Below are 15,292 nucleotides of genomic sequence, written 5' to 3' on the forward strand. Positions count from 1 at the left end.
ATAACATTTTCTGCTCTTAATAACCGTACACAGTGGCTGTTAGTTATTGCTAGTTTTCATCACATATCATGTGAATGGAATTCTATCGTAAATCTGAACATGATATAAACTAAATTATTCATTTTTGTTCATGAAATGTTTTAATCGTTTAAAAGTAGTCGAATCATTATCTGATTTGTCTGACCAAATAAATAGGTTTAATTTATTATTAGCAAAAACAAATTAAAGTAGCTGGGACCAAAGATTATTTGGCTGTTTTGCTTCCAAATAATGGAAAAAGCTTAAAGCAGGCCCATCATGTATTCCCTTATTTTCTGTTTATATGGCAGATCCCCATCTGACCAAAGTTTCGAGGTACTAATGGGTGCTTCCTTTTTTCTCAAGGGACAGACTAAGATAAACATGAATTAATCTGAACCAGAGGCGGAGCCAGACATTTGAAACACCCGGGGCTTAGCCCTAAAGGGTAGTATGCATGTGGGATTTTTTTTTTTTTTTGGGGGGGGGGGGGGGGGGGGGGGGTAGAAATGACTGAAAGATTAATAGGCTCTTTTTTGACTTTTGTTCAAAAAAGAATGACTTCATATAGGGAAAAATATTTATCACATGTGCAAGACACCTTAAACTAGTTTTTTAATTAAGCAGCGAGGCAGAACAAGGTCAGGGCTGTATCAAGACACGAGGACTAAACCCCAATTCAACCAGACCCAGAACTGATCCGGAATTAAAACAGGACTACAACAGTTCAAAACCAGGACTACTGAGGACTTAACCAAGACAGAACCAGAATCAGAACTAGATGATAGTAGCACTAAAAATCATCATAGACCTGCACTACACTTATTTTTTTAATTCTACCAAAGTACAATATTTAGATTGAGAAAAGTTTATATAATTATTTAGCCTTGTTGTGCAAACAAGCCTGCAAAACATAATAAATATAGAATTTGAAAAATAGCAAACCTAAAAAGAAACACTAGGTACGAGATACATGAGGACCTGTGATACAGTGATACTTTTGGTAAACAACCATTTGACTAACATGTGTGTCTCACCTGCTCTTGTTCATCTCTGTTCTGTCCTCATTCTCCATCTCCCTCTCTCTCCCTCCCTCTCTGTTCCTCTCTCTCCCTCTTTGTTCCTCTCTCTCCCTCTCTGTTCCTCTCTCTCCCTCTTTGTTCCTCTCTCTCCCTCTCTGTTCCTCTCTCTCCCTCTCTGTTCCTCTCTCTCCCTCTTTGTGCTGACAATCATCAAATATACAGTTGAAACCAGATATTTACAAACTCTTCAGATCAAAACACAAACACTTTTTTAATTGTAAGATCAAATCAGACTAAATGTTTATTTTTTTAGATTGATAAATATAAAAAACATATTTGTTAACTTTGAGAGTAAAGAGAGAAACTATCTGTATTTCTTAATTGCAAATGGCACCAAATTGTATTCAAACTGAGCCACATTTATGGAGCTCCACAGTTCTTTTCCTGGTGTTTTGGTTGACATCTCTTGATTTTCCCATGTCAAAGAAACAGGCTCTGTGTTTTGCCTTATATGCATCCACAGCTGTGCCACCAATTTACTCACATGGACTCTACTAACCTATCAGAAGCTTCTTCAGCTCAGAATGGAATCGTCTGGAGTTTTCTTATTATTTAACAATAAACTTAGTGTACATGTACTCCTAAATTTGATGAAAGTGATAAAAAAATAGACAGCTCTGTCTCTCTTTATTCTGACATTTAACTAATTCAAAATATATTTCAATATTTATCTAAAACAAAAGTTTAATCTAAATTGATGTTGTACAGTAAAAATGTTTTATGTTTTCTCCCTAAAGTGTATGTAAATATCTGGTTACAAATGTGAATATCCTGCTGTGTACTGAAATCCCTCTTGTTTTGCATAGAAATATACTGAACAACATACAAAGCATAATATATAAAATAACATTTACCTGAGTTTTTTCTTTGAAAGAAGCCTCGAATGTCCATTCTTATATTTCAGTACATAACTGAAACCGATTTAGTCGGGGAGGGTAAGAACTGAAAATATGAAATAAACACACGTAAGCTAAGACTCTCTAAAAAAAATAGCATTTGTTCGGATTTTCATTTCGCCATTTGTTGATTCACTTGAAGAGCAAGTAAAATAATATTGGTCAAGTGATCAGTTTCATATCAATCTTTCGTGATGCACCGTCATATTTACATTATTTGTACGGTATGAATGATTTGCTTTGGTACCTTGTCAAACTTAAGCTCTCCTTAGTATGGCTGGCTCCGTCTCTCCAACAGCGCACTCACGGGCAGCAGCTGCCCCGCCCCCTCGCTCAGTCGCTTAGTGCCTGAGCTTGGATCATACCAATATCAGGGGGGGATTCACGCACAGTCGTAAATTCCCACAGTGTGCACTATGTGCTTCGAATATTGTGTGTACTTTTTGTTTTATACAGTTGTCAGCCAGGCATCTAACTATGAAAAAATTACACTCCAAAATACCCCGGGCTTCTGACAAAACAACCCGGGCTTAAGCCCCGTAAGCCACCCACCCGCTCCGCCCCTGATCTGAACTGTGAATTGTGCAAAGCTACGTCTACATGTTTAGTTCCAGGTTGTTGGGGTTTTTTTGAGTCTCTCAAAGAGCTTTAGTCAGATACACTTGGTTTGCAAAAAGATGTTGTCCAATCCCCACCATAGAAACGAGAGTTTACAAGAAAGAGAAGCAATTGATCTAATTAAGTTCTGCATAGAGCTGCTAAGAAACTTATGTGATTAACACCTGTAGAACTTAATAACTTTCACAGCACATATTACGTGTAGTGGAGTGTACATTTTGATCATCAGATCAAGGTAAAAAGAGGGCTAGAAACGCAAAAAAAGAATTACCCAGTCCTTTTATTTTTGTGGCAAAGTTGGGCAACTTCCGTTGCTGTCTAATCAAATGCCGGTTACTTCATGCAGCCGACCTATTGTCTTTCTCCGGTGGAGGATCGGAGCCACCCCGCCCTGGCGAGCCCCTGAACGCAGAGACTCACTCACCACCACGAAAACAAACTATTGGCCAACAGCAGCCAAACATGATGATAAGCCCTTCTGCTCCGCTTCTACATTTTAAGCGGCCTCCAACCGACTGACTGCTCCGCTTCAGCTACTACAGACTGCTAATTCTATGGAGTGCAGTGTGTTTGTGCAATCACACTGAAGCACATTACGCAAACGAGAAAAGTAAGACACGGATTGCAAATCCACTATGCCAACTGTGCTGTGACCGCGGTGTGCTGTGGGTATAGACTCTACTTACAGTCTAACTGTATAACTTAGTGGTAAATGCACTAATAGGAAGGAGTACTCACTCTGGAGCAACTTTGGAAGTGGAAGACTTCGTTTATCCTGACGCTTTAATCCAGCAGGTGAGTTCCAGATCTGTTTGTCGAGCATGCCGAGAACAGGATGTAGACAACTCGGACAAAAGAACATCCAGTAGTTACGTGTCCGCCGGTATCATCCTGGTGCCAATTACCTGCCTGCTGCTGTCTGACCCCGTCAGGTCAGTGAAGGAGGGTGAGTGCTTACCGCAGCCATGGCTACGGCAAGTTAAACGCGCGGCCTCGTGGCTCTCGGGAGCGCGCATTACAGCAGGAGCGTGTATTGGTGTTTACTGCTGAACCAGCCTGGGAATATGACACAGCAGGCACTGCTGGAGCAAGGCATTTAGTAAACACACACACATAGAGATACTGTCGGCAGATAGAGGAAACGACTTTGACACCAGGAAGCATCTTTATGACACTTTTTGTTTTTTGAAATGGCACTTTTGGCCAGATCGCTCGTGAAAAAGACATTTTTGATGTCAATGACGCTCTTTACCTAGATAAATATAGGATACATAAAAGTCACTTTGCCAAAAACCGACTGCAGCTTCTTACCTTGTGACAGGACTGTTTTATTTCTGGCTCAAAATGGCTTGATATCATTCTTAAGAGACATGCTTGTCATGTGTTTGACAGACTGTGGGTTGACAAGTCATTTAAAACAGTTTAAATATAGACAATCATTTTGGGGCAAATTCCTGAAATCATTTTTCTGGCACAACACAGACTTAAAGCACAGCGCAGAGTCTCTAACACAGCAGCACAAGAACAGGCTCTAGGCATCAGATAGAGGGTTGAGTCTACAAAGGGAACAAAGTTGAACAGTGTGCAAAGGTGCCCCAGAGACTATCCAACATATAGTAATAGGATGTAAGAAGCAAGCTGGAACTGCATAGATGTAGAGGCACAACCAAGTGGCTGTGATAGCATACAGGAACATCTGTGCTGCATATGGACTAGAAGTCCCCAAGTCCTCAATCACAAAAGGTGGTTGAGAACAACAGGAGTAAGGTCATGTGGGACTTCCACTTCCACATAGAAGCTGCTGGCAAACCAAGCAGTATTGTAGTGATTGTTGACAAGGAACAGAAGACCGCAGTTGTCATAGATGTTGTAATCCTACCGGACAGCAACATCGGGAAGAAGGAGCACAAGAAAATGGAGAACCAGGTGCTGAAGAAACATCTGGAGCAGATGTGGAAGGTAAAATCCAAAGTGGTCCTAGTGGTAATAGAAGCATAAAGGAGCTGGAAAATTAGCTTGAGCAGATTCCAGGCACAACATCAAAGGTCTCCATCCAGGAGAGTGCAGTCCAAGGACCAGCTAAGACACTGCACAGAGCACTCTAACTTCCAGGCCTCTGGTAGAGGACCTGAACGTGAGGAGCACACACATACCACCCCCCAGAGGGTGAGAGGGAGAGTTCTTTTTAAAATATGTATATACAAAGAGCATTTATTTTTTTTAAACCGGTGAAATGTCAACATATCTGAAATTGAAATAGGTGTAGTGCTCAGTCCTCACAGCGTGCTCTGTTAGCTTCTGCACATGTTCTACAGTCATATTTCTGGTCTCTTTAAGACCATCATGCAAGCATGACTTATTCTCTGCACGAGGGAGATCTGTATTATGTAATACTTCCACATGAGACCAGACCCCTTATAATCCCACAGGAAATGGTTGCCCCTCCCCTCTGTGGACACAAAATATAAATTAATATTAACATCTAAAAACCCGAAATCATGTTTGTTTGTTTTTTGTTAGCATTCCAAATAATCACATTTTTCACTCTCATGCGTTCATTCTTGAGAAATCAAACTGATGTGAGGTCAGTTTTAATGGAGGATGTTGCAAACCTTTAACTATTCAGCCTCAAACACCACACTGACGCAGGACAGCATATGCTGAAAATGATTACACAATTAAAGGATGCACCGTTGCTTTACACAGCTTATCAAACACTAGACATGTATTCAGCGCTCACGCAGCACAGCACAGCATCAATGGGTCTGCCAAATGCAGCACATCTCTAATTCTATCTGCAGGGAGTTTGTCCCTTTCCTTGAATAAACTCAGTCTCATGTGCTGCGTCACAGCTGGCCGACAGGATGTCAGGGCCGCTCGCGTCTGAGTTATTATTTCTCATTTTTGGATTTCTTCTCAAGTGGCGTGGCTCAGCTGCTACTTTCTATGGTGTGGTCCTCTGGGTGGAGGCTGCTGTCCTCAGCCTGTTTTCTCAGTTTGACGGCGTGGAGGGCGTAGTTGATGGCAGTGCTGTCGGTCCAGCTCCAGGCTCCCGACAGGGGGTTGTACAGCATTCCTTTGACAGACTGCACCGAGAAACCATCTAACAAAGAAGGAAGACACTGATGTCAACACAAAAGGCAAAATTAGATTTTTATTTTTGCACTACTCCTGAACACGAATTATAAAATGAGCTTTGCAGACAATTTATGGACACAGAAATCCTCAAAATTTACTGCTGTTTAAAAAAAAACTTTTACATCTTGTAGCGACCTTTTGTAATATGGTATATTTACTTAGTTCCACATAGATTTGCCCACTTAATTATTAAAAAAAAAAAAACCTTTGCATTTTTAGTCTGTTTTCTATAATCAGTGGGAGCTTCTTTTTTTTTCCTCCCTCCAAAGGGACTTACGAGACTCCAGGAGGCGTTCCAGGTCTACTGGGCTGACAAACTTCTCCCAGTCGTGGGTCCCGTCGGGCACGATGCGCAGCAGCTGCTCCGCTACAACAATGCCCAGCACGTAGGACAGGTTGGTTTTATTTATAGTCGTGATGAATAGTGAGCCACCTGGCTGCACACAGGGAGCAAAAATGGAAAGGTTTGATTCATGAAATATAAGTTAAATAGACTGCGTTACTTCTGGAAACACATTTCATGACACCTCTGCAGGTGATATACAAGGGAGGAGCTCTTCTACGAGATGCAGCAGGGTATTTATAGAATGGATTTAAGGCTTTCAGAGGACAAAATCCAGCGCGCGAGATCTGGAAGGATGCCAAACCTCAAAGTTCAACAAGGCCAAGAAAAATAGGTTGAACAGGGGGGGGAGAGAAAAAATAAATAAAAGCATGAGCATCAAAAAAATATATGTATGCGTGGTCAAGAAAAGTACATTTAAATGTTTGGGGGTTTTTTTTTTTCCTTTCTTTTTTTTTTTTTTTTCTTTTCGCCTGTCCCGTTTGGCTCTTTTGCCATCAGAATTATTGTCTAAAGGCGAGGAAAGATGCCCAACGGATTTACTTTACCAAACTGACCATCCCAGCCTTGCCGTAATGGTCTATTTGATTCACCTTTTATTGTTTATTTAATTTATTTTTTTATTTTCACTTGCTAGATATGGGACAGACTTGAATGAAGAAAAGAAAAGGGAGAAAGGAAGAGGGTGAAAAAAAAACAGCGGAGAAGAGGGACGGGGATAAAGGGGAAAAAAAAAAAAAAAAACCAACTAAATAAGCAGACAAAAAAAAATTAAAAAAATACATATACCAATCACCTGGATCACCTGTTGAGAAAGAAAAAAGAAAACAAGCAGAAGAAAACGAGAGCAATACAATAAACAACATCACGATGATATATGGAAATATAACAGTAAATACTAAATATTAAACATTATTGTGTTTGGGGTTTTTTTTAATGAAAGTGCAGAAGAAAGATTTAGACCAGAGAGAGAGAAAGAATTCCAGTCATGACTTAACCTCCTGTATTAAGCTTTTTTTTCCCCCCCCTCTCAGCTACTTTTGGCCCACTAACCTAGGAGATTCTGACCCCCAGGCTGCAGTATGGACCACGGCTTTCACTGAAACTTTTCAATGATAAGTACAAGGCACACACAGAAAAACACAGCAGGTCATCCACAGACCCCGTCCAGCCCGGTGCTGACTCGGGCACCCATAACTGTCTAATTCAGAGAGAGGGAACCTCTACCTGATATGCAAACACAAGTGCAGTATTAACACACAAATATCAGAGTCAAAGTATTAAAAAACAAAACGAAACAATAAAACAACAAACAGCACCTTTAGCACTTGGCTGCAGCAGAAGGCGAACGTTTCCAGGTCAGCCAGATGTTCCACAACCTCAGACGCCACCACAGCATCAAAGTGTCCCGCTCCTTCATCCTCTCCTCCTGAGAGCTCTTCCAGGGTGCACACCTGGTAGGACACCCGCTCACATAGGTCCGGGTCAAAGGACGAATGCAGCTGGGCGGTGCCAATGCTGTTTTCCACTGGATCTATACCCAAAACTTTAGCTCCCAGACGACCCAGGGGCTGGAGGAGGATGAGGAGCAGAGAACTGCACGTCAAACTTTTTTTTAAAAAAGCAGAGCCGAATACGATTCACTTAAAAGAACAGACAGTACAAAACCATATTAAAAATGATAAAAGTAGACAAAGCACACATTTTAAATGAATAATATATTAGTTGCATTAGCTTTGAGGAATAAGAATACGATTTTTCATTGTCCTCTTTGGATGACAAATATAACATTATACATCAATCATATTAACTATGCTAAATACTTAAAAAATAAGTCACTGTTCAACCACAACAGCTAACAATATGAGCAACATTTGTCTTGCATTATAAAAAAAAATATATATCTGTATCACAATAACTCATATTTTACTTAGTCTTAGTAGAAAAACTTGACTCTTACACACAAATAATGTTGTACTAACAAACTTGAAATGTTACTGCTTTGTTATCTAACCTGTCTTCTTCAGGATGCTGTGCTCATTTGACTGTGAAGTCACTGATTATGTGTTGGAACTCACATTTCCACAAGCCTTATGTTTATCTACAGTAATATATTCACTGGGGGGGTAATAGGCACCGATTTGCATGAACTATTAAATTCTGGAATACAAAATTTAATGAGAGAAAGAAAATTTCCTGACTTCCATCATTCACTTCATCCACACTCATCCATAACCTGTCCATCTTCATAAGAAGAAGAACTAGTAAATGGGGATTGTTGTTTTACATGCAGGTAAATACAGCACAGTGTAGGTCTAATGAGAGTTATTTGAATTCAATGTTAGGCTTTTATAATATATCTAAAACATGTCAATTAATACAAGAGATTTTGTGGTTGTTGAGTAAAAGAAACCCAAAACAACAACAACAACAACAACAACAACAACTCATGAAATTTAAAACAATATCAATCATGGTAGTAAAGCATCATTTCATCTCCACAAGACGCTGTGCTGGCACTGTAAATAGAGTGGGGAAAAACATAGCAGCGATATGCAGGAACATGCACTAAATAAGGGTTTGGTGTGAACGGTGCCCTCCTGTGGACAAAAGCTAAACATCCAAGTCTGACTGAAGAGCTTTTTCGCCCAGGGGCCTGTTATCCATCCTTCCGCTGCTGATCCCGTGTGATGGTAGGACTGTTAGCTAAGAGACGGTCAGACACACAATAACAGTCACAGCCTTAACAGGCGCTCTTATCATGTGTGTCTGTGTCTCAATAAGACAACCTGTGTGACGGAGCTGTATAAGAACAGGACCTGATTTTGTCTTCAGAGATCACACAGCACAGCTGGTGAGTCCTCAGCTCACATCAAAGCTCCGTCCCAGTCATGCAGCTATCAGTGCTAACAAACAGATAAACAACTGTAAACGACCGACTGTCCGATCCACCACGCCGTGACCAGTCAGATCAAAGCAGAACGAGCACCGGGCTGACGTTGAAATGTTTATCCGGGCTCTGCTGCGTATGCATGCGAGAAGCCTGGCACTGAAGCACATCGAAGGCACATATTTACGCTGCACGAGGGAAGAAAAGACTCAATGTGACGTGAAAGGTAGCAATTGAAACAATTGCGCCCAGACAGATAATATGTAGCAGGAAAGACGCTTTTCTTTGGCGCTGTTGTTTGCTCTGAGTCTGCAGCTTTCGGACGCTTTTTACCTCTGTGAGCAGGCCTCCTCCACAACCGACGTCCAGGATCTTCAGTCCTGCGAGTGGCTTCCCGGGATGGCGCGCTCTGTGCACATTCAGCAGGTTATCCCTGTGCAAGGTAAAAATATATCTCCCATTCCCAAGTCTTCAAGATATTTCAGAATACTCTACAACAGACCTAACGCTTAAAAGTAAAAGAACAGTGGGCAGATATGAAATTGTGAACCTCCAAAGTCTATGAGAAGCCGCTTAGCATGAGGAAGTGTAGGGGTAACTCCATGGTGTATTACACCATCTTCTCTCAAATCGCTCCGAGCAACAGTGTCAGCCAGCAAACAAGCATCCTCACTTCCTTCCCTGATATACAGTCCGACAGCCTCCTGCCTGAGGCCCGAAACATGGGAACAGGCTGAGACCTGACTGCACATCATGCTCGTCATTAAAGCTCTGCTAAGGTGCCAAAATATACTTACATCCATCTAACTACCTCCTCGCACTACCACCACCCAGACAGAGCCAGACAAAAGCTACTGCTGAACTATCAGCACATGATAAACCATTACCGTCAGCATGAACTCAGTGATTATTTTCATAAAATTTACTTTGACTTAATGAACCAAAAACCCCAAAAAGAAATTCAGTCTCAAACCTGAAGTATTTCTGAGTGTTTTCCAACTTTATATTTTAGAAACTGTGGGTAAACATTTTGTCACACAGGTAAATTTGCATACACAATGAATAAAAAGTCAAATAATGACCTCTACATTTTTTCCCTATCATACTGTGTTCCCTCACTTTGGTGATGCTGGTAGAGTAAGCCATCTATCATATGGATCCAAATATCTCCGTGTTCAACTTCGTTGAGATCAGCTGACTGTGAAAACTGTAGCATATGGTTCGCATCATTTTCATAATAATCAAACCTTTCAGTGACCCACTCATGTCCTACAGAAGGTTACAACTGCCATATTGGAAAAGACCACTCCCATCAGGACATAAATCTGTATCCTTTGATAAGAGGACAAGTATGATGGAAACTCTGAATTCCTCACAATAAAGGGCAGATTTTTTTCCTTTAATTTGTCACCATTGCATGTATAGTTATGATTCACTGTATTGCTGTCAGTGTAACATTTTGAGGACAAAATAGACCATTTTGCTAATAACTAAGGCAAATCAAACACTAAACCCTGTTTTGTTAAAGACATTGCATTTGGTTACTACACGGGGTATCTGCACAGATCCTGAGTCTGTGTACAACACCATGTATTACAGAACTAAAGCACACACTGAAACAATGAAGAAAATAAGGCACCCTGGCAGGATGAACTATCAGAGTCGCAGAGCTCCAGCAGCAACAGTGGCAGCACTGCTGCTGTCTCTCATTTCAACTTGCCCTGAGGGTAAAATCTTATTGGGCAAATCATCCCCACTCAGACATCACTAACACTAGATCTGTCATACTGTCACCATAAGCACACATCATCATCACCACCACCACCAAGAAGATCCCAGGGTGGGGGAGGGGAACACAGCACTGGGCTCTTGGCTGGATGGCTGTCATGATTACAGCAAAGGGTCCTGAACAACAGATCTTATCAATCAAAACAGCCCCAGCCGACCCCCAAAACATGCACACGTGTAGAGCCAAAGCAGCTGAAACACTATTGGCTGAAAATGTACTGATATTTGGAAGAACCCTGTCACTTTCAATTTCTCTTATTTTTCCTTGTATCCTCACAAGTTGCTTTCAGATACCACGAGGCCGCCCGGCTTTCCTTTGGGTTATGTTACGTTGACACCATCTGTTGGCGCCTCTGATGAAGATTGACGGGCGGATTGTGTACCGTATAAAAGGCACCCTCAGGTCGTTCATGGCGTGAAGAGCTGCAAATTCTCCCTGTTCATCCCACCACTTGTTTGCCAACGACTGGAACTTCCTCAGTTCATCAGGGTCCACGGTGCTGTGAGAAGCTGACCGAACGCTGCATGTGGAAAAAAAACAAACAAAAAACAGCCATTAAAGTAGAAACAACCAAGCCAAATAAACAAGGAACCAACAAAAGACTGTTCTATAGTGTCGATAATAAATAATAAAAACCTCACTATACTTTTTGATTCAAAATTCTTCTCCAGAACCTGCAGCTGAGTAGCCCGACAGCTGTGTTGAGTGTGTGGAGTCGAGCTGTTTGCACACATATTCCAAAAAGTATACACAGCACTTCACTTGTTCCACATTTTGTCATGTTAAAGCTTTATTCCAACATGGACTTGATTATCACTTCATAATGAGTAAAAAGGTTTGCTTGAAATTCTTGCAATTTTATTAAAAATAGAAAAAAAATATGCCATGTAAGTATTCAAAGTCTTTGCTCAGTTTGATGCTACTCGCTTTGCACACCTATCTTTGGGCAGTTTCTCTCATTCTTCTTTGCAGAAACTCTCAAGCTCCATCAGGTTGGACAGAGTGGGAGTTGGTACACAGCCATTTTCAGATCTCAAACTTCAATCATGTTCAAGTCTGGGCTCTGGCTAAAGTCACTCCTTTGTTATTTTGGCTGTGTGCTTAGTGTTGTTGTCCTGTTGGAAGATGAACCTTCGCCCCAGTCTGCGATCCAAGCTAAGGCTGACTAGTCTCCCAGTTCCTGCTGCCAAAAAAAACATCTCCCAGCATGATTCTACCACCACCAAGCTTCACTGTAGGGATGGTATTGGCCAGGTGATGAGCGATACCTTGTTTCCACCAGACATGATGTTTAGCATTTAGTTCAATCTTTGTTTCTCATGGTCTGAGAGTCCTTCAAGTGACTTTTGGTAAACTCCAGGTGGGCTGTCTTGTGCCTTTTATTGAGAATTGGCTTCTGTCTGACCCTCTCCCATACAGGCCTGATTGGCGTAATGCTGGAGAAAAGATGATCCTTCTGGAAGTTTCTCCTCTCTCCACGCTGGAGCTGTCAGACTGACAATCGCTTTCTTGGTCACCTACCTGACTCAGGCAGAACTTCTATTTACAGATGATGGTGATATTTTTGATGAAGAGTAATTTTTCTGTAACCTTCTCCAGATTTGTGCCTCAATAAAATCCTGTGTCAGAGGTCTGCAGACAATTCCTTGCTTTGTTTGTGCTCCAACATACACTGTTAACTGTGGGGCCTTATTTAGACAGGTGGACTCCAATCAAGTTATAGAATCATCAGATGACCAGTGGAACCAGGATGTACATGATTTTGAGTGTCATAGCGGGGGCTTTGAATACATATATGAACATATTTGGTTGCTATTTTTAGTAAATTTAAAAGAATTTAAAGCAAACCTTTTATTAACCGTGTCACTATGGGGTATTGTGTGGATCTTTTTAGGTAAATAATGAATTTAATCATTTTGGAATGAGGATGTAACATGATGAAACACCAGCAGTCGTGTACTTTCTGGATGCACTGTGTTGGGCTATGTACCAATATCAGTATCATTGGCTCTCATATGTGAGCTTACTGTTTTTCTTATCCTATCCAGTATTTTGCATTCTGCTGTGCTCATCATACTTTGGACACACTGAGTGCAGTAAAACTGAAGAAAATGAGTTAATCTAACAAGCAAAATACCAAGCCCTTTTGCTACTGACATCAAACATATAGTTTCTGAAGATGCAAATCGCAAATGCAAATTCTAAAACAAAAGGTTGTGCTGGTATTTAACCCTCAGTACCCATTTCATTCAGTTCATCTTGCTAAAACCAAGTAAAGACATGTAAAAAAAAAACCGTGTAAAATGGTTCGGTAATGATGCAATCTCTGGTGACGTGCAAATTTTTACAAATGCTGAATTGTGCCAAATTTTGTTTTTTTAGTTCATGCATAAGTCACATGCTCAAAATGCTATCACTTGAGTAAAAGAAAAAGGCAGCATTTTTAGTGTTCTAAAAAAAATGGTGAAAAGTGTTCAGCCACAGGACACATCAAGACACTGAAAATCGTGTCTGTAAGCAATGAATCGGTTTGTGCAGAGATAATCTGCTTGGAAGCCTTTCTAATATGATAGCCATCCACAAAGGTACTCAACTTTAAGATACTTTGACTATAAAGTATCGGAGTATTGGAGGAGCATCACACATTTCACAAATCAGTCCAGTTCATTTAACAAAATGACAAACCTGACTATCTTTCTGGATGCAAAAGGATGCTTGTATTAAATTTCAGAGTAGTAATTAGAATTGTTTCCGTAACATATTTATGATGCACTATGTATCAGCTGTCCAGAGTCGTAGAGCTACCAGGGTGAGCCTCGTCGGACCTCTTAGTCTAAGCAGTAGCTGTATGCTGCTAAATTTCACTGAGTTTTAGTTTCTTTTTTTCTTTTGAAAAAAAAAAATACTGATTTCTAGCCCTGCTTCCGGTCCTCCAAATATTCTTATACAGTGTGGCACTGGAAAGGAAGGTGTCACCACACGAGTGTGTCTGCTAAATACCCGTTTTGACGGAGCACAGCACGTCGTTCTATCTCCCGACAGGCGCTCCTCTGCAGCCACAGTGTCCGCTGTTTACACACCGCAGTCCAGCCGAACCCGCTTCGACCAGCGGCCCTCTGGACCAGGCCACAAACAGCGGTCGTTTTAAGGCAGTGCAGCCCTAACATGAGGCGGCGAAACTTGTTGGAGTACATGTCATAAAACCATCGAGGTACTAGCTGTGAAGTTCATAATAAACAGTCTTCTTCGTCTTTGGAGTTCAGCGTCGCTGGGTTTCCTTCTTCTTCTACGCTGAGATTTAAGCGCAGCTCTCACCGTCGCCGTTGCACTGCTGCCCTCCTCTGCCTTTGGAGATGAGCCCACTTCTCCACTCTAGTTTCTCGGGCCTCTCAGGTAAAACCAGCGAGATGCTCCCCTGTAAAGCCTGCTTCCAGATTACAGTTACTATTTTCAGTTTCGTCATCATTGACGTTGACTATCTTTTTCAATTATTCCCCATGTCCTCTTGAGCTGCTAAGGACCCAGTGCCTCTGCCACTCTTCATCTATTTATATTTTATGTATTTAATTTTATGCTATGCCAGTTTTCTTTTTTGACTGCTTGTGTCTGCTCTATGGTATTCGAAAGAATAAATATGAGCAGTAAAAGTATGCCAAGTTCTTCCTTGATTGTTTAAAAATTAAAAAGTCCCAGTTGAGACCTGACCAACTGGACAAAGTAGAGTCTAATGACTTTGGTTAGTTTCATTTGTCCAATACACTTTACCCAGTAATCACTTGCAGGTTAATAGGATCCATCAGTAAAGAAATCGGATATTGCAAACCACTCACTAAAAATCAGTGTTTGCACAGTAGGAAATGAAAGTTCGACAGCTTTATTTGTTCCCAGTTTTTTTTTAATTTATGTTTTAAAATGGATTCGTGGGAGTCATGCTCTCAGTTGTGATGCCTGATCAAACATTTAACTAGTTTCATTTTTTTAAAGTGCCAATCATCTCTGTACAAACAGAAAAAAAAGTTTACTCATTGGGGAAAAACCAAAAATGATAACTTCACTGGCCAATCATATGTTACTGATGACTATTTTTTTACTACTAGGGTGTAATTTGTGATAACTTGTATTATGTTCACATGTGGAACAAAACAGTAAGATCACCTATGACAAGAGCGTTTCTGGCACAGTGGAAACATCTGAATGGTTTGAGGGACATGAGATGAAGATTTTTGTGTTGACTGTTGTCTCCAAATTCTAAATGTGATTAAGCATTTAACCTGCACAGGCTTCAAGTACTCATGTGGTACACTAACCTGTGCTCCCTCATCAGCGCTTGGACTCAGTGTTCGGATGCATGACATGAAGAGTTGGTTTTTTTTTGTTTTTTTCCAAGGCCAAATCCAAGCATCACCTTTCAGAAAACTGTCTGGATGTGCTCATGTTATATTTTTATGTTCCAGGATTTAAAAAAAAGAAAAAAAAAGATCAGAAACAATGGTGTACCAAACACTGAGCACAATTTTC

At 40.9% G+C, this 15,292-nt stretch overlaps 1 protein-coding gene across 1 annotated transcript; it reads right to left on the minus strand.

Annotated features, from left to right (window-relative positions):
• Positions 1-3,935: 3,935 nt before the first annotated feature.
• Positions 3,936-14,053, minus strand: coq3 (coenzyme Q3 methyltransferase). Its single transcript, XM_085365090.1, has 6 exons — positions 13,775-14,053; positions 11,157-11,294; positions 9,319-9,418; positions 7,415-7,666; positions 6,030-6,189; positions 3,936-5,717 (listed from the first exon to the last, which is right to left on the minus strand). The coding sequence occupies exons 1-6, from the start codon at positions 13,966-13,968 to the stop codon at positions 5,545-5,547; spliced, it is 1,017 nt and encodes a 338-aa protein (XP_085221216.1). The 5' UTR covers positions 13,969-14,053; the 3' UTR covers positions 3,936-5,544.
• Between the last annotated feature and the right edge of the window lie 1,239 nt (positions 14,054-15,292).

This window comes from Diplotaxodon limnothrissa, linkage group LG11 (assembly GCF_057381915.1).
Source record: "Diplotaxodon limnothrissa isolate DT_005_m linkage group LG11, D_limnothrissa_male_GT1.1, whole genome shotgun sequence".
Taxonomy (NCBI): domain Eukaryota; kingdom Metazoa; phylum Chordata; class Actinopteri; order Cichliformes; family Cichlidae; genus Diplotaxodon; species Diplotaxodon limnothrissa.